A 26,015-nucleotide genomic window follows, 5' to 3' on the forward strand; every position below is an offset into this window, starting at 1 on the left:
AATAAGAGACATCTTCCCAATATTGTCTTACTTCATCGAACCCTGCTAAGACTGTGGGACGAGTTGTATTATCCATATTTTGCAGATAGGAAAACTGAGGCTTGGAAAAGTTAAAGAAACATGTCTGGTAGAGCCAGGTTCAAATTGACTAATACTAGTCAGGACACCCTGTAAGGGATGGGTGTCCACAGAAGGGCCTCCCGTCTCTGTAGGGCCTTCTCCATGGGGTCTCTGCCTTGAGTGGATGCTCTAACCAGAGGTCCTCGCCGCTGTGATCCTGCTGGGCCGTTGTCTCTCTCCCCTCGCTCTTTCTCACTGCCGCAGGAAACCACTACATTAATGCCGTGCTCCAGAGTGTGGCAGCTGTGCCAGCAGAGCGAGTTCAAGAGACGCCTTAACAGTGATGCAGCAGCAGGGACTCCTCATTTTGTAGACTCGAGAGGAGCCTCCTTTTGAAAATAGTGTAGTGTGGGATCACCTCAGACTTACTTTTTAAGGAAGAATAGAAGGATATTGCTTAGAGAAATTCTGGGGAACTGAGTCCTGTCTTCTCTCCTCCCTTCTCTGTCTCCTCCTCCATGCTGAAGATAAACTGAGGGCTTTGGACAGTCTAGGTTAGGTTTGGACAGTCTGAGCTATACACCCAACCCCCCTTAAAATTTTGAAAAACAATGATTTATTAGTATTGTGTGTACGGTGTGCATGTGTGTGTGCACGCATGTGCACGCAGGCATGTGTGCCACAGTCCTCAGAATTGTGGAGGACAGAGGACAGCTTTCAGGAGTTGGTTCTCTCCTTTTGATTGGGTTCTGAGGATTGAACTTGAGGTGTCAAGCATGCCTGACAAGTGCTGTACCCACTGATCCATCTTGCCAACCTGCCCAAGCCCTGGTTGTTGTGTTTGTTTGTTTGTTTGTTTGTTTGGGGGGATGAAACAGAGTTTCTCTGTATAACAGCTCTGGCTGTCCTGGAACTCACTCTGTAGACCAGGCTGGCCTCAAACTCAGAGATCCGCCTCTGCCTCCCAAGTGCTAGGATTAAAGGTGTGAACCACTACTGGCCAGCTTTTTATTTTTTTGTTTTTTTTGTTGTTGTTGTTTTGTGTGTGATACATTTTTATAACTTTCTTCTGAAATCTTTAGAATCCAGGATAATGTTTTGGGTAAAAAAAACTTTACTGGTTTAAACTGACTTTTATAAAATCATTATGTCACTCGTTAAGGCCTGACTTTATCAGTCATAAAAATCACCTCTTAGGCTGGTTGCCTTTGAAAGGTAGCTGTGTATATTTGAGGAAATTATGAAAAGATTTCCAAATTATATCAAAACCAGAGGAAGGGAGCAAGCATGATAAGAACTCTTTGCCATGATTGTTTTGTTTGTGGGGACTGATTTTTAAACTGACTGAAAATTCCATGTTTATTTATTGCCATACAGTTGAATACCAAATTTCTGGTACCACAGTTAACAATTCTATTTGAAAAGTTATGCACACTCACACAGATTGACAGTTTCTCCCACATATTGCTGACATGTAAGCACTTGGATGTTACTGAAAACATTCACATTAAAGACACTTGTGTCTGCTGCACAAGACGGAGCCAGCGTCATTCCATCATAAATGAGGAGGGGCTCATGAAACCCCACCCTCCCTGAGGAGCTATGGCACTTAACCGTTGCTGGTAGGGAAGCATTTTCTTCAGTGGGATAACTACTGGTGTCCATGCTCCAGTGTGCAACCTGAATTAAACTCAGTGGACAGTTTTCAGTCAAAATACACATTTACGGAGCCGGAGAGGTGGCTCGGAGGTTAAGAGCACTGTCTGCTCGTCCAGAGGACCTGAGATCAATTCCGAGTAACCACATGGTGGCTCACAACCATCTATAATGAGAGCTCGTGCCCTCTTCTGGCCTTCATGCATACATGCAGACAGAACACTGTACATAATAAATATATCTTAAAAAAGCAAAAAAAAAAAAAAAACCTACACATTCACACTGTGAAGACCTGGGCTGGCTCTTATGTGGGGAAGCTGGGTCTCTACTCATGAGTAAGGAAGGAGGACATGGATACAGTGTCATTGAGTTAGGGAATTGGCAGGCCCTTCATTGCTTCAGAATGAAGAAATGAATAAGGCTAGAGTCTTGCCACAGCCCAGCTGTGAAGCACTTGGATCTGTGGCACTAGAGATTGAGCCAGGAACCCTATGGGTGCTCAGCAAGTTCCCCTGAGCTGCCCCAGCCCTGCCTTCCTCTTTTTCTTGTAAATAAGCTCATCTGTGGTAAGAGCTCTGATAAGCACCTGCTGGGCACGGGGTACTGGGCGTGAACTTGGTGTTCACTTCTCAACTTGCAGACTCACACAGGTCTTCGTGCCCACCTCAGAATGAGGAAAGTACTGTGATGGGGACTGGCTTGCTTGCCTAAAGCTGGAGAGAAACATCCTCCGTGAGAACTCACAAGGACAGGGACTCTGTTAGAGTGCAGTGCTCCTGAAGTAAAGTGATTGGCAAAAGGGCACGTGTCCATTCCCACTTTGTGAAAATGGCTCTGGGCATGCTGCCTCCAATGTAGGGCATCTTGCAAAGGCCACCTTCATGGACAGGCTTCAGTCCAGCACGTGCTCAGGGTGCTGCAAGGGGCTCCATGAAACAGGAACCTGCCAGAGTCTGACTAATAGTGAGCACACCGTAAGTGTGAGGAGCCTTTGCCAGGGTTCTGCAGGCTCTTCTGAGCATTGCTAGAATACAAAGTCTATGGGGACCATGAGGAGGCGTCACAGGCAGGGCTGTTCGTGTCATCATTCTTCTGAGGTTTCTGTCTGTCTGTGCCTCATTTGATGTCCTTCCCCAGGTAAAGGGTCTGAGACATCAGAAGCACCCCCTCCTTCATGTATGCACTGCGCTGTTCCTCAGCTGAGCGAGCACTGAACCCCATAGACAGGTCCTACAGCCTCTGCCTGCAGAGCAAAAGCTTCCTGCTTTTATTTTCTTCAGTGCCCTTTTACCCAGAAAGGGATTTAATCTTGCTCTCTGCCAGGTTAATAATGTGTGTTGAAGGCCTTCCCTACTGAGAATACTAGGCTGTGCCATGGCCGTCCACACGCAGCCAGCCTGAGTCAGTTTCCTGATGGTAAGTCAACCCACCCACTCTTCTGCAGAGTGCCCTTCTGTGAGAAAGGGTGAGAGGGTAGGGTTTCTGAACACACACTTCAAAGCTGTGTTTGGTCTGAAACACTGATTTTTGACATTTTGAACAGCGGAATGATCCAGACCCTGGGGAGAACTTGGAATACAGGTCATGAGGGTTATTGAGCACATTTCTAGTGCAAAAAACCAAGTAGGAGAACCGTGATGAAGACATCCTGAGGGTGGGCACATGCCATCTTTATTTTGAGGTTGGGTACTCTGCAGAAAGTAGGTGGGCTGAGGTCTGTGACTGTACCTGAGAGCTGGCTCAAAGGTGTTCCCTTCTCAGTCACACTTGGTTTTGTTTTCTGAGGTAACTGGTCATTGGAGGAGGGTGCCTGGAATAGAGAGTTCTGGGAATTAGGGAAAAATGGGCAGTCTCTGAGTGCCTGCCATCTCAGATGGCCTTTCCCTTGCTGCTGGGGACAAAGTGGATGGGAACAGAGTCTGGGAAGAATGGAAAGCAGTTTTTTAGGAACTGAAGGAAGGTTCTGAGCCAGGGTGGCCTGGTGCCCTGGCTGCTGCTGTTGCTGCTGCTGGTGGTGTTTTCCCACTGACATGGCAATTCCTGCCACTGATACAGAGAGCACATCAGATAAAACCTTTGTAGAGAGATGGTGGGCCAGCTAGAATCTGACTACATACATCTTTGTGCTGTTGGGATTCTGTGGGGTGACGAGCCTGCACCTCCATGCCCCATCACCACCATAATCCACGGCCGGCCATTCCTCCTCCGTGATCTAGGACTGTGTAAGAAGCAACTGTAGCTCTTCCTCGTGACATTTGGGCAAGCTGTGTTACCTGGTCCTCGTGGTGCTTCTCCATCATTTGCTGGCTTTGTTGGCCGCCAGTCTGGCATCTGTCCCACTCTTGTCAGGGGCTGCTTAGGGCTGCCTTAGGGGGGGACTCAGTCTCCATTGATAATTCTGGCTTAAGTGTTCCTGATCTCCAAAGACTTTGACTACAAGATACCTAATGCATATAAAGTTCATAAAGAGATATAAGAGTTTGTTTTTAAGAAAAGTGCTCTGAGCCGGGTGTTGGTGGCGCACACCTTTAATACCAGCACTAGGGAGGCAGAGGCAGGCAGATCTCTGTGAGTTTGAGACCAGCATGGTCTACAAGAGCTAGTTCCAGGACAGCCTCCAAAGCCACAGAGAAACCCTGTCTCGAACCCCCCCCCCCCCCCAAAAAAAAAAGAAGAAAAGAAAAGTGCTCTGGGCTGGCAAACCAGTTCAGAGGGTAAAGGTGCTTGGCTTGCCAGCCTGTTTGCCTGAGTTTGAGCCCAGAACCACATAAAGGTGGGAGAAGAGAGCTGACTCCACAGAGTTGCCCTCTGTGTGCTCTGCGGCAGACACGTCCACTCACGCACACTCACATAAGCAATAATAAGAAATAAATTTAAAATATTTTTATATGTGATCTTAGCCAAAAGGGTGAGAAGCAATTAAAACATTGTTCTTTTCCTTTCTTTTTTCCTTTTTCTCCGTGTTTTTGTTTTTTTTAGCTGGGCTCACTATGTATCTTCTTGGTTGACCTGAAATTCCTCATGTAGACTAGACTGCCCTTGAACCACCTGCCTCTGCCTCCCGAGATTAAAGGTGTGAACCACCACCACCTGGCTCCCTTCATGATAGTCTTACCTTAGCCTCCTAGTTGCTGGGGTTACCACAGGCATGTACCACCACACTTGGCCTAAAAAACACTTTTTTTTTTTTACACAAAAATATATATATGATCCTTCTTGGGTCACATGTACATAAAAAACTTTATGTATACAATATTGTTACCTAAACACACTATTGATTTTTTTAATTTATTAATTTTTACCTTATATGCATTGGTGCTTTGGCATGGGTGTCAGGTCCCCTGGAAGTGGAGTTACAGACAGTTGTGAGCTGTCATGTGGGTGCTGGGAATTGAACCCAGGTCCTCTGAAAGAGCAGTCAGTGCTCTTAACCACTGAGCCATCTCTCCAGCCCTCCCACACTATTGATTTCTAATGCTGCCAAAACAAAGTATGGCAGCCTGGATGGCTCAAAACAACAGATGTGGAAATTCTGGGAGCTAGGATCCTGAAATGAAATATTGATAGGACTGTGCTCTGTCCAAAGCCCTTGGCACTCCTTCCTGCTACTGCTGGTTGTTGACAGCTTTGACTTTGCTTGCTTGTGGCTCCACCCACTGTCTGCCTCTGTCTTCACATGGTGTCTTCTCCCTGTGGTTTTCTGTGTCCCCTCCTGTAACGGCATCATTCAGATTGGATGCAAGACCCACTCTACATCACTATGACCCCGTCGTAACTATTTCTGCAAAGATACAGCTTCCAAATCCAGAGGGACAGGACTGGGGTTCAACCCATTCTATACTTTTGAAGGATTTTAGGTTTTGTACCATCGTATAATTTAGCTAGTTTCCATGTTTTGTTTTGCCACTACAATGTGGGGTGTTCATATACACGTATCTTATATCATATACTATTATTCCTGTACCATATAATCTTGGAGCCAGACATGATGATAATCTTAGCACTTGGGAGGCTGAGGCAGAAGTATCACAGTTCAAGGAATAGTTTTCTTGTACTTTGGAAAACTAGACGACACTTCTGGCTCACACATGAGGAACTTTAAAAAATAATAATAAACTTAAGTTTCTAGAGCAATTTTGAATTCAAAGCAAAACTAAGTGGGGGAAAGTACAGAGTTCTCACACTGCCTCTGCCCTCACATATGCTGCCTCCCTGGGGACCTACTGGGTCACCTCCACAGGGCTTCACTGCTCAGGCCCAGAGGAGCTGAGAGCACGGTAAGAAAACAAGCAGCTTCTGTCTGTGCTGCGTGACATCCACATGCATGGCTAGTTTTCTGTCAGAGTCAGAGCATGCTCGGCTGTGGCTCACTCTTCTTTCTGCAGGTGCTTTAGTCCGTCCCCTTTGGAAAGTCCTGCTCTTTGTTAGGAATCATGTTGTTTTCCCCCTTCACCTGATCGCATGGCTAGAAGAGTAAACGAACTGTTGATTTTTTTTTTTTAACTTTTGTTTTTGAGATGAGATCTTCCTATGTGACCTTAACAAGCCTCAAAAAAATCCTCCTGCCTCAGTCTCACAGCTGGCAAGGAAGCTAACGACTCGCATGTTGAGGTAGGGCCTCCTCCTGCCCTGATCCCCTGTGTCAAGCTCCTGTTAGTACTGACATGTATTGCTTGGACTTAGGGAGCAGCATCCCCAGGTTTTCTCTTGGTTCCCATGTTTCTTCATTTTCTTTCAATGCTCACTTGTCAAGGCCTCCCCAGCTAGACATCACCTCATAATCAAATTTAACAAGTTCCTGCCTAGAGGTACAGCTCCATGGTAGAGTGACTGCTTAGCAGGCTCAGCGTCTCGTTTCGGGAGTTTCCTCCCCAGCACCCCAAACCAAACCCAACAAAAACTCAACAGTTAAAGGTTCAGAGCTGCTGCCCCTCGCCCACCAGGCACCTGCATGGATTAGAAAGTCCCCTTCCTGCCAGCACCCTCCTCTGACCTCTTTCGGAAGTCTTCATAACTGAGTCTGATGAAGTGACATTACTGCCCAACAAGTCTGAGGCAGAGCTGCAGAGCCCCCATGCTGCTGTTCCCTGGGCACGGTTGACACCAGAAATGCCATGTGCCCAGAGAGAATAAAACCAGGTATAACCAGGCCTTTCTCTTGCCAGCCTCTCCCAGGACATCCTAGAATAATCTTCCTAAAGTGTCAGAAAGCCAGTGCTCAGAAGCCTCTGACAGTTCTGTGGGAGGAGAGCTAGGTGAGCTTCAAGGCCTTGAAGCCCTCATCACATCTCTTGTAGCTCTGTCCCCTCCATCCCTGCTCAGTGTCTCTGCTATTCTTCCCTGTCCTCAGGCGCCTTGGGAGCTTCTCATGCAACTGACTTGGTCTGTTCTGTGAGGTGAGAAAGGGAGCTCTGCATAGGCCATGTGACAGCCAGCTGAGACAGCCTCTTTCTCATCACTCATTTCTCCTCATTTATGCTTCCTTGTGTATCCATTATCTGGAGGGAGTTCTTGTATTTTGACAAGAAATCATATTTGTCTTTAATAAGAAACATCTTAGCCAGGTGGTGGTGGCGCATGCCTTTAGTTCCAACACTCAGGAGGCAGAGTCAGAGGCATGCGGATCTCTGTGAGTTTGAGGCCAGCCTAGAGCGAGTTCCAGGACAGCCTCCAAAGCCACAGAGAAACCCTGACTCAAAAAAAAAAAAAAAATTAAAAAAAAAAAAGAAACATCTTGCTGGTTGATGGTGGTGCACGCCTTTAATCCCAGCACTCAGGTGATAGAGGCAGGCAGATCTCTGAATTTGTGGACAGCCTGGTCTACAGAGTTAGTTCCAGGACAGCCAGGGATGATGTCGAATATTATTTTAAGGTGTGTTACTTTTGTTTATGCTCTGAAACGTTTAATGATGCAAAGATGTGTGTGAGTAAATAAACTTCACCTGTGGTCAGGAGGCTGGGTCAGCAACAGGCTGACAGGAAGTTGTGGGGAGGAGCCAGGTGGAGGTTTATAAGGAGGGGCACTGGATGAGCTGCTTGCTGTTCAGCCTCTCTGGGAAGCAGGATTCTACCTCAACCTTTGAATCTTGAGTTCTTTAGTGGGATAGAGATTTAAGTAAGTTTCTGCAGTAGATTTGAAAGAGTTGGTGCCTAGGGAACAGAATCCCTCAGGCTTGGACTCTTGCTGACTAGGATAGCTGTAGCTTAAAAGGCAGCAACAATTAAAGAAAAACAACACATGGATACACAGAGAAACCCTGTCTTGAAAAAAAATTGGAAATATTCCAGAAGGAAAGAATGTCCAACTTGGCAGCCTCCTATGCACCGAGTAAACAGGGGCCCTGGAGGGCTGGCCCTTCAGGGGCAACCGAGAGCCCTGGGAGGGGAGATGTCTCCCACAGGAAGCCAGGTGCTGTGTGTGGTGGGTGATGGAGGGGAAAGGAATGCCCAGTGCGGTCTCTCAGGGTGAGCACCCCTGCACCCACCACTGCCTTCAGAGAAACCGTGTGTGCTGCCTGTCTGTCTCAGGGAACAGACTGCGGGGAGCAGTTATCTCGTTTTGTGTTTTTAGGTAGGATTTCTGTGTGTAGCTCAGGCTATTCTGGAACTCTGTAGACCAGGCAGGCCTCAAACTCAGAGATCTACATGCCTCTGCCTGGGATTGAGGGACTGTGCTGCCTCAACTGAGGAACAGTCTTCCAAGTGCATGCATTGGCTTAAAGAGATGCCTGTGTCCTGGCCACCTTTGCTTGTCTGTTTTTGGTTCTAGGATCTCTCAGAATCATCTTATGGAACATTTTGAAAACAAACACAGCTCTTAGAGAACATAGAATGGGAAGTAAACAAGATAATGCTATAGGTCAGAGGTGGGGGAAAAAGGTTGTGGATACAGGACCTCCTCAGAGAAGCCAGGGAGTTGTGCCAGGAAGCTAGCTGGGACTTAACATGGGTCTGGGTGAGACTCCCATTCTGACCACACTGCGATCCTTGGGGCTGGAAGCAACAATTGGTAGTTAGCACATCCTTTCCAAGCTGAAATGGAGTCTTACAGGCAGAGGCAGTCCTCCAAAATAGCCAGAGAGGCCTCCATCCCTTCTGCTTGAGAGTAAGCCCTAACTTCCCTCTTTCTTTCCAAAGTCCTGGCCTCCATTACATGTGTGCATAATAACCAGGGGTAGAGGGGTGTCTAAGGCCACACCGGTGTGTGCATGCATCAGGAGCCTCCTGGTGTGGGGGCACCTGTGTACTGCCCACCCTGGGCTGGAGATGTTCAGATTGGGAGCACCTGTGTACTGCCTGCCCAGGGCTGGAGATGTTGAGATTGGGAGCACCTGTGTACTGCCTGCCCTGGGCTGGAGATGTTCAGATTGGGAGCACCTGTGTACTGCCTGCCCAGGGCTGGAGATGTTCAGACAGGCTGGGTCCAAGTTAGAGACAGGAGAACTGTGTGGCTGAATGCTTGTTGCAACTGCTCTGCTCTACTGAGTGATTTGATTGAGGACATATATGTAAAGGACATGTATGTACACATTAAAAGATTCTTTCCACAAAGTATAGGAAAGCATATGAAGAAAAGTGCCTCTCTTTCCCAGAGCCCTACCCTCCAGACCTGCTCTCAGAGGTCTCCAGAGGGAAACTGGTACTCTCCTGTCTGCTTTTGTTCCTGGGCTACTAGGCTCACCAGCTGTCCTGCACCTGTCTGCCCTCTGTCTCTTCCTCTCTCAGACTTTGACCTCTGGTCATCAAGGGGCTGTGAGCAGAACGAGTCAGAGCCCATCCCTGCCAACTGCACTGGCTGTGCCCAGACATTACCCCTCAAAGTAACGCTCCCAGAGGACACTCCGAAGAATTTTGAGAGACTCCGTCCTCTGGTGATCAAGGTAGGCAAGAAGCCAGGTTTTCCCATAAACAGCCCACCCATAAAAGGCTGGATGAAGCCCTGCGAAGCTGTGGTAACTCACTGTGGCCTTCTTTGTCTTTCTGTGTCACCAAGACAGGACAGCCTCTGTTGTCTTCAGAGATTCAGCATTTCTCATGCCTGTACCCTGAAGCCACAGAGGGCTTCGCTGAGGGGTTTCTCACCAAGTGGTGGCGCTGCTTTCCTGAGAGGTGGTTCCCATTTCCTTACCCATGGTGAGTCTGAAAGGTGCTTAGCTTGTGTGTGAGGAAGGGGCAGGGCAGGTGTCAAAGCAGTGAGAGCCAGAACCATTTATGTGGTCAGTTCATAGTGCACCTTCAAGTCAAGGACAGAAGCCCAAGTCGTCCTGCCACACAACGCGGGGATGAAGGGAACAGGGTCTCTTAGGAAGCATGCTGCCATGCGGAAGCTCAGGTATTAGGTTCTTTTCTGTTGCTGTGATAAAACACCATGACCAAAGTGTTTGTTTGGGCTTGTATTTCCAGAGGAATAAGAGTCCATCACCTGTACCCAGCTGACAGAATCCTTAAACTCTCAAAGTGATGCCTCCAGCAAGGCCAAGCTTCCTAAGCCTCCCAAACAGTGCTAACACCTGAGGACCAAGTATTCAAATGCCTGAGGCTATGGGGGATGTTCTTATTCAAACAGCATGAATGTGATTGCAGCTGTTTGACATTTGTTCTAACAGAGAAAGGTCAGGAGGTTGAGGGCTAAAGAGAAAGCTTAGCAGATAGAGCTGCATCCATGGCCAAGGTGCACAGCGGGGATTCTCAGCCAATTTGTGGGTAAGAATATTATATTCAGACAGGTTAAGTCAGTTGCCAAGCTTACTCATGATGGAATCCTGTTTGCTTTCCAGTTCCTTTTGTCCTACAAAAAAACATGGGCTATTAAGGCTAAGGCTTCCTCTGGTTGAGAAAAGGAAGAGCCAGCTTCCATGGAGAACTGGTTCAAAGGAAAATTAAAATTGCACTTTAAGGTTTTGTTGGATAACTTCCTTTTAAAATATTTTTTACATTAATTTTTATTTCATTCATTTGTTTATTGTGTGCATGTGTGTGTATGCTCATGCTATCACGTGTGTGTGGAAGTGAGAGAACTTGTAGAAGACAGTTCTCGCCTTCCATCATACAGGTCCTGGGATGAGACTCAAGTTGACAGTCCTGGCAGCAGATGACTCTACTCACTGAGCCATCTCACCAGCCCCTTTGCTGAACAATTTCTTAATGCCTCTGCCTACCTTTTTTCTTAATCTTTAATAGTGTGTGTGTGTACATACTTGAGTGCTATAGCATGTACATAGAGGTCAGAGGACAACATTCAGGAGCCATTTCTCTCTTTCTACCATGAAGCTTCCAGGGACCAAACTCCGACACCAACCATGACAGCAAATGCCTTGGTTCACTCTTCTAGATTTATTTTTTATTACTTTATGTTGTGTGAGTGGAGGGCGGGGAGTATGTGCCCATGAGTGCCAGTGCCCTTTTGAGGCCAGAGGGATCGGATCCCCTAGAGCTGGAGTTAGAGGTGGTTGTGAGCCACTCTGCATGTGTCCTGAGAAGTGAACTCAGGTCCTCTGCCAGAACAGAACAAACTCTTAACCTCTGAGCCCCTCTAGGCCTCCTCAGCTGTGGGGGTCAGAGGACAGCTCTCAGGGGTGGTCCCCCTGCCACTGTATGAGACCCCAGGGTTGGCTCAGGTTGCCAGGGTTACACATGATGAGCCATCACCCTGGCTGCCCACCTCCCTTTGCGTCTGTCACCGTCTTGTGTGGTAGAATGCCCAGTTAACAGGCTGCTAGGGCTGCCTCAAAGGAAAGCCATGCTTTTGTCCCTTCCCGTCCCTCCTCAGTCCCCAGTCCCTGCTCTTACTCCAGCTTCTTTTCCAAGGTAGAATGAGTGCCTTCTTAGTCTGTATATTGCTTCATCTGGGACTTAACATTCCACCCATATGTATGACGACCTCTAGGGCTGCTCCTGGAGTCCATGCATGGTACAGTTCATCAGTTGTGCATGGAGATCTAATACTTGAGACACGGTCCTGCTGGGTACGATGGTGTCATCACAGCACTGGACTGTGGAGGCAGGAGGATCAGATAAAGGTTATTATCCTCAGTTGCAAAGTGAGTAGGTGGCCAGCTGGGACCCGTGGGACTGTCCCAGAAAGACCAAACAGGGTCTGAGGAGACAGCATCTAGGGGTGCTTGCTGCACCAGCATATAACTTCCTGTAACTAGCTCCAGGGGATTAACTCCCTCTCTGGCCTCCATGGGCACCTGCACACATGCAGCATACTCACACCACAGACTTGTATATTTTATTTATTTATTGAGACAAGGCCTACTTTGTAGCTCTGTTCACTGTGTAGAACAGGCTGATCTCAAACCCACATAGATTCACTTGCCTCTACCTCCTGAGTGCTGGGATTAAAGTCGTGTACTACTGTGCCCAACTACAGAAATAAAAAATTAATGTTAAAAAAGGCACAGTCCAGTTCTTTGCCATCTGTACCTGTTGCTACTGCCCACCCCGCTCTGTCCCTCCTGCAGATGGGCCAGCTAAACTGGCTGGTGACATGTTTCTGTTTCACACTTTTTCAGGAGGAGACCTCTGAACAGATCACAGATTTTACGGGAGCTTTTTCCTGTTTTTAGCCAACTTCCATTCCCAAAAGATGCCTCCTTAAACAAGTGCTTCCTGGTCCCCCCGGAACCTGTGGTGGGCAGCAAGGTGAGCCATTGGCAGGACTTGGGTCTTATGAGCAGTGGAGGCCTCCTCTGCATGCAGGCTCGGAGAGACTGAAGATCACCACTGATGGCATCTGGCCTGAAGGCGAATTCCCAGAAATCAACCGTTCCTGCAGTTGGGCTGCTTTTCCTCTTTAGGGGAGTGGGAGTTGGTCTAACATCCCCACCTCAAGTCTGAATGCAGACGGGCTGTAGATTGATAGTGTGTCCTTTGTAAATGGGGAACTGGAACCTGAGAGAGAATCCTTTAACCCAACTTTAGGAGAACTTTGAAAACCCTACCCACAAACAAGAGTCGGGGCAGAGAACAGGAAAAGCCAACACTTGAGGGCCTGGGACATTTGAATTATACTTGAAGGCAATCGGCTGACCTGTTTAACCTACCCTTCCCTGCTGGTCAGGGCCAGTGGATGGAGAGAAGCCCTTCTGGGTCTGTCCACTTTTGTCTGAATTGCTCTTTTGTTGAGTCCCATGCCTGAGGAAGGGTTCAGAATTCTGATTGATTTGATTCATGGGTTTCCCGCCTGTGGCCTTCTACCAGCTCTGGTTTGTGTCTGCAGCCTCCTGATGCTACTTATTTGTTCCAAACTTGCTGAACTGTGGTACAGGAATTTCAAAGCTTATAGAACCCAGGCTGTGTGGAGGAGGGAGGGCTGCCCTGTGGGGAAGGCCTGCGGTGTGGGCATGGGGTTAGCACTCAGGACCCCAGTAGGGTTTCATTTTTATAATTATGATAGAATTTTGGCGAGGGACTTCATCGCAGTTTTCCTACTTGAATACTGAAGTGAATTTCATCAGCTTGCTGAACACAAAGGCATCCAGCCAGAAGAGCAAATACCATTCAAATGGTTATCAAATTCATCTTGTGGGGTGTTTGGAGATGGGAGTGGCCCCAAAGGCTTGGATCCTGAAAGCCTGGTTTCTTAGAGCATGTGGATCCCCACCCTGGCCCAGGCTTCCCTTCAGCCCAGCCTCACTACTCCACCCTGCTATCCTCCTGGTCCCTAGGCCCTGATAAAGCCAAGGCCCAGTGTTCCAGGTCAGTCTGGTCACTACATAGCCTTACCTCTCCCATTCCTAGGTGTTATGTAGGGCAGGCTCTCAGTCATCCATTCCATCCTAGGCATGAAGAGGCAGGTCCCCAGCTGCTGAGCCTATGAGTGAGGGCTGCACCCACCTGGTTGTGGTCTCATGTAGTCCTTCAGGACCAGAGATGACAGAGCATCTTCCAGTGTTAGTTCTTGGTCCCTGCAAGCACAAGACAAGAGGCTGCCTCCTGTGCCCTAGGTGCCAGTGAAATGGCTCTGTGTAGCCTTGGAGACACTCTTGGGCTGTCACTGAGGATGTTGCCCAGTAAATCACTCAGTTCCTCTTAAGAAGAAACCCATCGGTGGCTGGAGAGAGACTTGGTAGTTATGAAGACTTCTGCTTTTGCAGAAGACCCAAGTTCAGTTCCCAGCACTGCCACTGGGCAGGTCACAACTCCTAGGACTCAAGCTCCAAGGACTCTGGCTAACTCTTCTAACCTCCAAGAGTAACCACACATAGGCTTACAGATAATAAAATAAAAATATTAAAATACATTAGTAACCCAGAGAAGAGATTTTTACTCTGATCTCAGTACCAGGAGATACCATGATTAGGAGAGACTAGTTTGTTTTAGACACATAATTATGAAATTTGTTATAAATCATGTTTTCCTCATTGCTCAGCCTGCTAGGAAACTCAAGGCCGTATGTAAAGCCAGGCATTTTGGCACACACCTTTAATCCCAGCATTGGGGAAGGCAGAGGCCGGTGGATCAAAGCTAGCCTGGTCTACATAGAGTTCCAGGACAGACAGACTGGAAAGAAAAAAGCCATTGTGTGTAAAGGATTTTGTCCACTAATCACTCATTCTTCTTTCTCTTCCACCCATTCTTTACTTCAGATGCATAAGGTGCATGACCTGTTTACTGTTGGCAGCGGGGAAGCCATGTTGCAGCTCATCCCTCCCTTCCAGTGCCGAAAACACTGTCAGTCTGTGGTCATGCCGATAGAGCCTGGGGATATTGGTATGTAGGTCCCAGGAGGACAGAGACAATATTTCTAAGCATCAAACATTGCCTTTAAGAAGGTTCTATCCTTTGGGCTGGAGAGATGGCTCAGCCAAAAATACATAATTCTCTCCAGCTAAATCAAAAGTAACATTTTATTAGCAGAGTCAGTATCTTGTGCTCTGCTTAGAGCACAAGAGAGCAGGTAAAGTAGCATAGGGAGACATGTGCTCAAGCGGCACTGAGGATGGTGACGTCTGTCAGACATAACTGCTCCAGGTTAGAAGGGATTCTGCAAGTTATGTAGGATAATCCATCATTTATAGATGAGGAGGTTGAAATGAGAGTCAAATGACCTTCCCAGTGTCCCACAGTCACGCAGCCTTGAGTCTCTCTGCCCAACACAGATAGGCCAGGGCAGAGCCAAGGCAAGGTCAGAGGAAACCTTTATCCGGTTTGTAAATCAGACAGTACAAAGTGCAGGGCCACCATCACATGGGTGTCACCTGTATGTGCATCCCATGGCCAAATCCCAACGCATATTGATGGTCCAACCTCAATTCTGGCTCTGTTTCCTACCCAGTATCTTCAGAGTCTAATCCAGAGTCAGTTGCCAGCAGTCCTCTTGGCAGACTTAAGGGTGGCAGCAAATGCCACTGTTGCCCCATTTGTGCTGCCTCACAAGATCTGCAGCCCCTCCCAGGCTGAGGCCAGCTTCCGGTTGGGTCCTCTTACCATCAACCATCAGAAGTCCCAGAGTGCCTAGAACACTCACCTCAGTGAGGGCCAGGAGCTGGCATTGTGTCAAGCTTTGCTCCACACCCGAGAACCTTTGTTTTAGTGTAGGCGTGGGGAGTAAGTACAGCACAAACTGACCAGTAATGATGGGGCCCAGCTGCTCTGACTACAGCTAAAAGGAGATGTGTGCTGGAAGCTGCAGGCTCTGTTTCCTGCAGTAGAGTGGCTGTTTCAGGAAACGGGGTTTGAAATGTGTGGTCAGACTTAGTAGTCTCTCTGTCTTGTCTACAAATACCATTGTTCAGACAACTTCAGAAGCAGTGTGGATTTTCCAGATTCTAGATTTCCAGTTCCCACAAGCATCCAGAATGCCAGTTACAGAATTTTGAAAGAAGAGGTGACTGGCAGCTGCCAAGGAAGCTTTGGTAGGAGAGAGAGAAAGACAGAGACAGAGAGAGCGCAACCTAAAACACAGACACCAGGCTCCTGGCTGGCAGAGCCTGAATGATTAGCCACATGGCAGACACAGATGAGGGGGCCAGTACTGAGGAAAAGAACAAGCATGGGGAAGTAGGGGGAGTGGTTGGTGCCCGAAGCCAGTGGGAATGGAGGCAGTGGTGCAGCTGCCACAGCTGGTCAGGACTAGAGTCAGACCTATCGGTGAGGAAGAGCACTGGGAGTGTAACGTGGCCACTCAGGACCCTTAAGAACGGCACTGTAACAAGCTATGATTTTTTTTTTTTTTTAACCTGGAAGGTAGAGGGCAGGAATTACAGATCACCAAGAATCCTGAAATGCAGGCATAATCAAGGGTGACCAATGTTGGGCACAACACCAACTGTCATGGCACAGTCCCAGCAAGATCATGTGGCCTTTTCGTAGTCACCAAGTATTGGTCAGTGCCTGTTCTGTGCACTCAGTGTGTAGACGGGTACCAGCCACACATCCCAGAGACTGTTCAGTTGAGACTGTTTACCTTAGTTTAAAAGAAAGCATTAGCATGACATGATTTTATTTGCTATTTTGAATTTTTTTTTTGTTTGTTTTCAAGGCAGGGTTTCTCTGTGGCTTTGGAGGCTGTCCTGTAACTAGTTCTTGTAGACCAGGCTAGTCTTGAACTCACAGAGATTTGCCTGCCTCTGCCTCCCAAGTGCTGGGACTAAAGGCGTGCGCCACCACTGCCCAGTGCTATTTTGAATTTTTTGAGACACAGTCTTGCTGTGTAGTTCTGGCTAGCCTAGCTATCACAAGGTAGCCCATGCTGTCTTCAGACTTGCAGTAGTCCTTCTGCCTCAGTCTCCTCCCGTGCCGGCATTACAGGCGTGTGCTGCCACCTCCAGCTCCTACTTTTGTGTATTTATTTGCTTGACTGACTGCTGGTCCTTTTGTGATGGGGTCTGATTGTGTAACCCTGGCTGGCCTCAATCCTGAAGTCTCCCTGCCTCAGCCTTGCAAGTGCTTGAGTACAGGTGTAGCCCACACCCTAGCAAGGTCCACTATGCCAAGTGTTAGCATGCGGGATAGGCCTGTGAGGGGCAGCAGGGCCCCTTCCCGCTCACTCAGATGATCTGGGTCTGAGTTTCTTCACGGTTCTTCACATCGCTGCTTACATCCAGAGAAGGCCCTGGGGTAGGCTTCCTGGGTTAGGACTTTGGAAGCCGCTGTCTTCATGCATGGTGTGTAGGATGCACAGACCCTGAGAAGCTGTGGAAGAACCGTGGAAGCCTCTGTCTTCAGATCTGCAGGACAGTGTTTGCAGAGCCCATGTTGGGAAATGCTGATTTAAGTCGGTCTGTGTGTGTGTTGAAGTAAAACCATCTTAGGAATAGCCATGTGCTCCCACAGAACCCATCCAGACCTGCATTCAAGAGGCTGAGGCAGGAGGATCCCAAGCTTGAGGCCAGCCTAGGCTAGTAACAGGAACCTGTCACATACACACCCACACAGACTACTTTCTTAAGAAAAAAATCAGCCTGGAAACTCTGATGGCTAATGCTTTCCTCATCTAAAACAGGCTGCCTTGTGACCAGCCAAAATGTGATTCAGTTGCCCAGAAGAGGGTGGGGAGAAAATGTCTGCATTTGGAGCCTCTCTTTGAATGTCAAGTGACAGAGAACTAGTAATAGCAGAGACAGAGACAGAGAGAGAGAGAGATCTAGTAATAGCAAGGCATGCTTACTTGAACCTCAGAGAGCCCAGAGGCCTTCATGGTGAGACACAGCAGGACTGCAGACCATGGCTCTTCCCAGTGGCCCCTCCCCAGCATTCATGGCTTTCCCGTTGCTGTTTCCTCGCAGGCTATGCCGGTGCTCCCCACTGGAAAGTCTACATTGTAGCCAGAGGGGCCCAGCCTTTGGTCATCTGCGATGGAACCACCCTCTCAGAACTATAGGAAACTACTATCTATAAGAACTGCTTGAAGAGCCGAAAACCAGGCTGCAAAGAGGGAGAGGGGGAATAAAAACACTGAAACATTTTCCTTGGGTTGGTTGCTTAGTTACCTGCTCTGGATGCACTGATGTCAGCTGTGCTGTCGACAGTGGTAAGGGCCTACCCCTCCATCTCTGTCCCTAGATTCCTCAGGGAGGGTTGCATCCTAGCTGCTGCCAAGACTTTGTCCACATCAGTCCTCTCCCAGGCCTTTGGACACTGAGGTGTTGGAAATGGGTTGGTGGCTCCTTCTGTGTGTGGGTGTGGCTTCTTGTCAGTGAAGGGCCAGCAGTCAGTACTGATGCCACACCCTTCACCAGGTGGGTCTGTTTGTCCACTTTTCCCCTGGCCACATCACCCAGTACAATAAGGAAGTCCATGGTTGACTTTAAAAATCACTACAGTTGACAAGCAGAATGAATTTGGAACCAGTGTGGGGAGTATCAGATAGCCAGAATTTCATTTTTAAAAGTGCCTGCTTAGCACCAGGTATCATGCATGGTGCATACCTTTGCATACCTTTAATCCCAGGACTTGGGAGGCAGGCCGATATCTGTGAGCTTTAGGCTAGCCTGGTTTACATAGTGAGTTCCAGGTTTGCCAAGGGTTACATAGTGAGACCCTGTTTCACCCGCCCCCCACACTCAAAAAAGTACCTCCTAGATTCTAGGGATGTAGGTCAGTTGTAGAGTGCTTGCCTATTGAGTGTGAGGCCCTGAGCGCAGTGTCAGCATCCCACAGAGGAAGGGACATGTCCTTCTTCCATAACCCGTGGCTCCTGGAGTTTTTGCCATGGATACTGGAGACTGGGTTACAGTCTAAATCTTAGAGGTTCCTGTGCCTCTCCCCCACTGTCCAGCAGGTGGTTTTCTCAGAAGCTCAGCCTCCCCTCGCTGGCCAGTACCCCCTTCAGAAGGAATGAGTTAGAATAGCTGGCCTGAGGGAGATGGGCATCTCCCTGCGTTTGATCTTTAGGCCTGACTTTGTAGAGAGAGATTTTTTTCAGCAGCCTCAAAGCTGATGTAATGTGGTTAGGGGAGGAGGCGCCGAGCCACAGTGTTTACTGTTGGTGTGCCGCTCACTTCATGCCCTACCATGATCCCATCTTCCTACTGGGGAGCACGGTGAGATGTTGGTTTTGTCAGGATACATGACTGTCCTAACCAGTGATCCGCTGTGCTTATTGCTCCCAGTGCAAATAAGGATGCTTTTTCCAGATAGAAACTCACTCTGTAGACCAGGCTGGCCTCAAACTCAGAGATCCACCTGCCTTTGACTCTCAAGTGCTGTGATGAAAGGTGTGTGTCATCCTGTCACCGCCGCCTGGCAGCAATACACTTTTTGCTTCATCTGTTTTCTGTTTTGTTTTGTTTTGAGACAGGGTTCCTCACTGTGTAGCTCTGGCTAGCCTCAAACTCATGTAGACCTGACTGGCCTTGAACTCACAGAGATGTGCCTGTCTCTGCCTCCCCAGTACTGAAATTAAAGGGGTGTACCTCTATACCCAGCTTCCTCTGCCCTCTCACTGATCCTTCCCTGACATGACCATTAATCGGTCATGCCTCACACAGATGAAGGAAAACCAAACTGAGTGGCCTCTGGTTTGCGGAAGTCAGAAGGCATCACAGTAGGTCTGTATAGGTCAGAGCAGCATGGTGATGGAATAGTGGCCCTCTGTGGGGTCCTCTGCATCGTTGGAAGGGCCCTGTACCTTCTCCCAGGCCCTCATTCCCTTGCATTCCATGAACAGCAAGCTCCCACTGTGGGAGCACAAGTGGGGTTAACCAAAGGTCTCTGAGAGGAGGCTGAGATGGTTTGTGAAAGACAAGCATTCTTCAGAACTCAGGGTAGAATGGCTCAGAGCCTCCTTAGGCTAAAGGAGGAACTGCATCTGGGGGAGCTTTCCCTGAAAGAATGGACCCTTTGTGTGACCAGTAGAGGAAAAACCAATCTTTGTACAGTGCTAAGCAGTTAGGCTTTCAGAGATTGCCAGTCAGAGGACCATGAGAGGCCTTCTCTGAGCTTCCACCAAGCTCTTCCCCTGATGCATGTTGGGTTATACTCTGGTCCTGGGCCTCCAGAACCTTCTGAGATTTGATCCTTGGAGAGGAGGCTCAGAGGTAAAGTTCAGAGTCCCTGCCTCAGTCTAGGGTTACCTTTGTTCTTTCCCTGTTTGAATCCATGTTTACATCCTCAAGCCTAGAAGAGAACTCTGCAACCAACTGAAAACTAAGAAAACCTTGCCTGTGTTGGCCTTGGGAGGCACCTGGGAAGGCCGGAAAGTCCTAGACTTTTTGTGGTTCCGCAATATAGGCTTGTGTTCATGCCTCTGCAGAGACCTGTGTGCAGGTTAGGGAGAAATTCCCAGAAACTTTTCTGCTCTTAGCTTCTATGTGCTCACCTCGAGGAATTCTGTAGTCGCATGAAGGGTTGAGGCTGCCAGTGGGCCTTCTCCAGCCAGCTGGAGGCCTGGAGACAGAAGCAGCAAAGGCTCTCAGTGTGTGGCGGTGCAGAAAGGACGGTGAGGGTGGGCCAGAAGAGGAGCTGGCATTGGGGAAGGTGCCAGGAGCAGTCTAACCATCTCACCTCAGGTGCCAATGCGAACTAGCCACGGGGCTCTGAAAAGATCATGTTGCCCATAGCGTATGAAGTGTTTACTAGGCAGTGACATGGTGACCTCTGTGTGAGTTAGGTTTATTTTCTTGTGGGACTCTGGGCCCTAGAAATCAGCTCTCCAGGGAGGTAAGTATTTGGAGCCAGTTTGAAGCATTTGAGTCCAAGTGACCAGAGCTCAAGCAGTGGACTCTTGAGTGTAGATCACAGCTGTTCTAGTTTGTGGAAAAGGCAGGCTTGCCCTCATCCCACTCTGGATTTTATTAAGGAGGAGAGGGAGTAACAAAGGATTTGTGATATTAGAATCCTCCTATTTGGTATAATCCAGTACACATTTGGGGGTGGGTTTGAGACAGACTATCCCTATGCAGCCTTGGCTGGCCTGGCACTCACTATATAGACGTTGGCATCACCTCACAGAAATCTGCCTGTTTCTGCCTCCCACGTGCTGGAGCTACACGGTTCATTTCTCACAGAAAGGAACAACATCCCAAGTCATTCTAGCCTCAGTGCATCCCGAGTTGCATATGCCACCCGTATCACACAGTCCTGTGAAGTGTGGGCAGATCCCTATTTTACAAGGAAAGAAACTGAGGCTAGAACAGGAAGTTACCAGCAGGTGATTCCTGCCAGAAAGCATGCCTTAGCCAGTGGGGTGGCTAAGGCACTGGGGTGGAAGACTGACCTGGAGGGTCAGCAAAATAGCAGCTCGATGGGATTTGCTTCCCAAGCACTCAGGAAGACACACTGGAGGAAAGAGTCTCACCACACCATCTTGATAAAAGACCCTCTCTGTGTCCCTCCCCACTTGTAAACTCACAACGGCACCCAGCCCTTTTCCCATCACTGCCTTTCCAGATGTGAGTCCAGTTCCAGTTGTGGGTCCCTTTGGAGTTGCATCACTTGTTTTTCAGTTCTCAGTTTTCTGTTCCCTTCTTCCAAAACCCAGCAGAGGCCCCAGTGTTTCAGAACTGCTGCTTTGAAAGCCAGCACCCCATTCCTTCCCCACAGGTGACCTCAGCTTTGTCCCCGTGGTCTGGATGTGCTCAGCCTATCATTTCCACAGTGACTATGGGAGTGTCAGCGTCTTCTTGCCCATATGAGGCTAGGTCGTCGGGGGCCGGGGGGCCGGGGGGCCAGTGACTAAGGAATGTGCTTCACCGTGGTACTTCAGAAATTCTGTGTGTCTGTGAGGGAGCTGTAGGCGCTCATGGAGACAGCCTGGTGGCAAATGTAAAACAAGACTAGGCAGGCAGCCTGTCCTCACCTAACACCTTGCAGCTTACTCCAGAAGAGCATAGCAGGGAGATGGACAGTGCTCACTGTGCCTAAGCCAGCTTGCCTGGGCACCGTGTGACTTCAAGTTCTGGGCTCTGGAGAAGCCCTCCAGCCAGCTTGTTGGCTGTCCAGGCCTCTTGCTGTCTGGTTTCCTTGCCCTGCATAATTTCAGCATTAGTTCTAAATACATGTGTCATTTTTCTCCCTCTGGAGACTGGAATGTCCAGACTCTTGAAGCCCAGCCGGGTGAAAGAATGTTACATAACCAAGCAGGGACCCTTCCGCCTCCGCTCAGTGCCTGTCAGTCAGGCAGTGGTCACTAGTCCAAGAGTTCCAGCTGCCAGCACCCTGCAGAGAAGGGGACCCCACCCCACTGCCTTTTGAGTTTCACACAAATCAGGGAGTCAGAACATCTGCTTTGCACTAGGCGTTACTTCATTCCACCACAGCCCTTCTGGGGTGGGGTGCTCCTGGGCAGCCATCTTTACTTCACAGGGTCCCTCCCTCAAGCTGCACTTGGTGGACACAGGCATTTCCAAAGAAGCTTGTCTCACCAAGGCCGATTGCCCTCCACACCTTCCCATCGTTCTCCCCAGAAATGAGCTAATGGTGGCCTTTTACCCCTCCTCTGTCTCTGGGTTAGGCCATGTGAGGAGAGAGGCATTCACCTGTCCTAGCCACAGCATCCTATTGAGCGGTGGTTCTCTACCTGTGGGTCATGACCCCTTTGTGGGGAGTCAGACAACGTTTTCACAGGGTCACCTAAGACCATCTGCATATCAGATGTTTATACTATGATTCATAACAGTAGCAAAATTAGCTACAAAGTAGCAATGAAAAGAATTGTATGGTTGGGAAGTCACCACATGAGGAACTGTATAAAAGGGTCACAGAATTAGGAAGGTTGAGAACCACTGCCATAGACTAATTTAGGGGAGATTGTACCAGGTAAAGAATGGATGTAAATTAAGGTTTTGTGTAGTGGAATTTTTACTTTTTGCAATTAAAAGTATGTATGCTGCTTGGTTAGAAGTTTCCTGTCCTTGGTATCCTTTAATTTTCTCATTTTTCTCTTTTCCCAGAAAGTGGTTGGTAGCAATTGAGGCAGGACTGTGACACTCCCCCAGGGGCCTCTACATGGCCTTGGGCTTCTGTCTGCCTCTCCCCTACGGCTGCATTTGCACTCACAGCCCTCGTTCCTCCTACAGCCTCTGCCATGGGCTTCTTTCTCATCTGCTACCCCTGGAGTTCGGAGTCTGGGATCTTTGGGCTCTCCCTCCCCAGTTCTTGCACATTTTACTCAGAATCCAAATGAACAAAATTCCTTTGTCCTCACAAGGCAGCCACACACAACTTTCTGTGACCACATGCCCTCAAGGGTACCACACCCACAGTAGCATTTCACCTGTGGCACAAGTGGAGGCCCCAAGCTCCCTGCTGGTTCAGTCCAGCTGCCACCAGACAGCAGGCACTCAGTTAACTTAAGGGGCTTAGGTGGCTTTGCATTAAGACAGTGTGTGTGTGTGTGTGTGTGTGTGTGTGTGTGTCGCTCATGCATGTAATATATATATTACATTTCTTTTTATATAAATGCATAACAGAGCCATATCTTTCTCCTCCTCCTCTTCCTCCTCCTCCTCTTCCTCCTCCTTCTCCTCTCTCTCTCTCTCTCTCTCTCTGCTTTTTAGGGTTTTGTTTTGTTTTTTTTTTTTTTTTTTTGGTTTGTTTGTTTTGAGACAAGATCTCTTTGTAGCCCTGGCTAGCCTGGAACTTGCTATGTAGTCCAGGCTTGCCCTCTAACTCACAGAGCTCTGCCTGCCTCTGGCTCCCAAATGCTGGGACTATGGGTGTGCGCCACCATGCCCAGTCCCAAGGCATTTCATTTCATTTTTCTTACTGATTGCTTTGTTCTTTCCCTCTTCTCCACATACTCCCTCAGCTTTCCTTGCTAAGCTGTGAGCACAGCTGTGCCCTGCTGTGGATCTTTTCATAGTTTTTTCATGGACTCTGATCTGACCATCGTAAAGATGGGGGAGGGGCATTACTTTATATTCCTTTATATGGATTTTTTTTGAGATGGTCTCATGTAACCCAGGCTGGCCTTGAACTTTTCTGTTGTTGTTTTTTGTTTGTTTTTCGAGACAGGTTTTCTCTGTGTGGCTTTGGAGGCTGTCCTGGAAATAGCTCTTGTAGACCAGGAGGGTCTTGAATTTACAGAGATCCACCCCGTCTCTGCCTCCCAAGTGCTGGGACTAAAGGTGTGCGCCACTGCCTCCCGGCTTGAACTCTTTATGTCGCCAAAAATGATCTTGAACTTCCATCCTCCTGCCTTCACTTCAGAGTATGAGATTCAGTCAGGTACCTAGGACCAAACCCAAACCCAAGCCTTCACATAACGGCTTCACTGTACCATCTGAGCAGCATCACCAGCCCTTCAAATTGGGAGCTTCCTCCCAGCACCCTGTGCTCAGCTCCCCACGGAGGGAGCTTAGCTCTCTCTCATCCTTTCTCATGGTTAATACTTGGTGGTTTGGCTGTGCCTCCATTAATCCCACAGCCTGCAGAGTGACGGTTTGCATTAGACACTGAGGGGCTTGGCCGTAAGTACTTGTTTGTACAAAATGAATGTTATTGCTCTGTACCTCCCTAAATGTTTGTTCTTGAGAAATCATCGCACCCCACAGTCATAACCGATTTGCCTACTCAGAATTAATCATGTTAACACCTCTGGCCCCAATTAGCATTTGGTTCCCTGTTGAAGGGAAGGGGGGCAGCCTGTTCTCAGTGCTAATCTTAGCCCTTGAGAGCATTTGCTTGTGACTTGAGCCCCTCCCTCCCTCTCCCTCCCTCCTCACCCCTCTGTTTCTCTCTTCAGCACTCCCTCCCGAGGCTTTGCCTCTACTCTAGCTCTAGGACCTCAGGACTGAGGAGCCTCTGCCTGCCCGCTGCTCTGCCCTTGGGCCTTCTCTGTCTTCTGCCCTGATTGCCCAGGGAGAGCTCCCCTCAGTACCTCCCCTTCCTCCAGACTGCACAGGGAGGCTGGCCCTGGGACCCCAGTGTCCAAAGCTCATCCCTGATGCTCCGAAGCCCTTGGGCTTTCCATGTCCTCAGTGGTCCTGGCTACCTCTTGGCTCTCAGACCCTGCTTGGGACCAGGGTCACCTCCTGAGGACTCCAGCCCCACTAAAATGCAGCTTTTTGATCTCTGGTTCGTTACTCTGTGCACTTCCTGTCAGCCCAGTCTTGCTCCAGCGAGCTGCCATAAGTGCCATTTGCCTCCTGTTCCCTGTGACTCAGAGCCTCCCATCCAGCCTCAGGCTCCTCCCCACCACCACTTCCCATCTTCTCTACTGGACCATTGTGATTCCTGGAAGTGCCCAGGCTCAGGTTTTGGTTTTCATAAACTTTTTTTTGTTGTTGTTGTTGTTTTCTAAGAGCAGTTTTCAGGTTCACAGCAAAATCAAGTGACGACCAAGAGTTTCCATCACCAAACACAGCCTACTGCACGTGGTACTCTAATGGTGTGCGTATTACACGCTTGCTCAGAAGCCTGAGGTGGCCTGGGGTAGACTGTGGACGACAGGTGGCAGTGGCAGGTCAACACAGGAATGTCCCATACAACCGTGAGCCTGGCGATGAGAGCAGGGTTTATTTTTTAATTCTTCGACAATTTCTTGCATGTATTTGATGCATTTTGGTCACTTTTGCTTGCTTCCCACTGATCTCCTGTTCCTGATGAGTTCCCAGCCACCTTCATGTACTTCCTTAGGTTGCCCAATAAACACGGGTAGGGGGTTGGTTTTTTGGCATGTGGACAACTGACCATTAGCTACCCAGATGAAGAAATGGCACCTCCTCCCCAGCAACCATAAACCGCTGATACAGCTCTTTAGGGATGGGTGGGGCCTTGTCAGCCCCTCCCTCACGCATGATGGAGTAGTGACAGGCCCCAGCTTATGCATGTTTTATCCACAGCTGCTGTGATGAGTGCAATGGCCACATGGTGTCCAAAAGACAGCGTCTCACAGCCCTCGGGTCCTCCCTCCAGCTCTTATGCTCTGTCCTCTCAGTCTTCGGCAATGTGTCTGAGCCTTGGAATGGCTGATACAGAGCTCATCTGGGACTCAGCACTTTGATCAGTCATGAGTCCCTTTATTAACTCTTGCCCAAGCAATGAGAGATTTTGTTGCTCTCAGTCTCTGCCAGCACTTGATGACGTCCACGTTTGGATTTTGGCCCTTCTGTCTGGTCTGTGTTACTGGTATTACCGTCTTATTGTTTTAATTTGTGATTCCCCAGTGATGTATGATGAAGAACACTGTCACTATTTGCCGTCTGTATGTATTCACTGAGAAATCCCCTTGGGTCTTTTCCCCATTTTTAAGTTAGGTTGTTTCCTTATGTTGTGTTTAAGAGTTCTTTGAATGTATTGGTGATCATCTCTTATTTAACTGTGTCTTTTATGTATATTTCTGTGGCCTGTTTTATTGACATTTTCTTGTTTTTTATTTTGTTTTTCAAAATAGGGTTTCTCACCGGGCA

General features: G+C 48.6%; 1 protein-coding gene across 7 annotated transcripts in view; it reads left to right on the forward strand.

Annotated features, from left to right (window-relative positions):
• Positions 1-17,630, forward strand: part of C1H6orf89 (chromosome 1 C6orf89 homolog) — a 33,809-nt gene extending 16,179 nt beyond the window's left edge. For all 7 annotated transcript variants that reach the window (XM_027394438.2, XM_027394439.2, XM_027394440.2 and 4 more), the window contains 5 exons: positions 9,442-9,596; positions 9,710-9,849; positions 12,234-12,363; positions 14,310-14,433; positions 17,451-17,630. In XM_027394438.2, coding sequence (XP_027250239.1) covers positions 9,442-9,596; positions 9,710-9,849; positions 12,234-12,363; positions 14,310-14,433; positions 17,451-17,545 — 644 coding nt within the window. In that variant the 3' untranslated portion in view covers positions 17,546-17,630. The remainder of the gene's footprint in view (positions 1-9,441; positions 9,597-9,709; positions 9,850-12,233; positions 12,364-14,309; positions 14,434-17,450) is intronic.
• The last annotated feature ends 8,385 nt before the right edge of the window (positions 17,631-26,015 follow it).

Source organism: Cricetulus griseus, assembly GCF_003668045.3.
Source record: "Cricetulus griseus strain 17A/GY chromosome 1 unlocalized genomic scaffold, alternate assembly CriGri-PICRH-1.0 chr1_0, whole genome shotgun sequence".
NCBI lineage: Eukaryota > Metazoa > Chordata > Mammalia > Rodentia > Cricetidae > Cricetulus > Cricetulus griseus.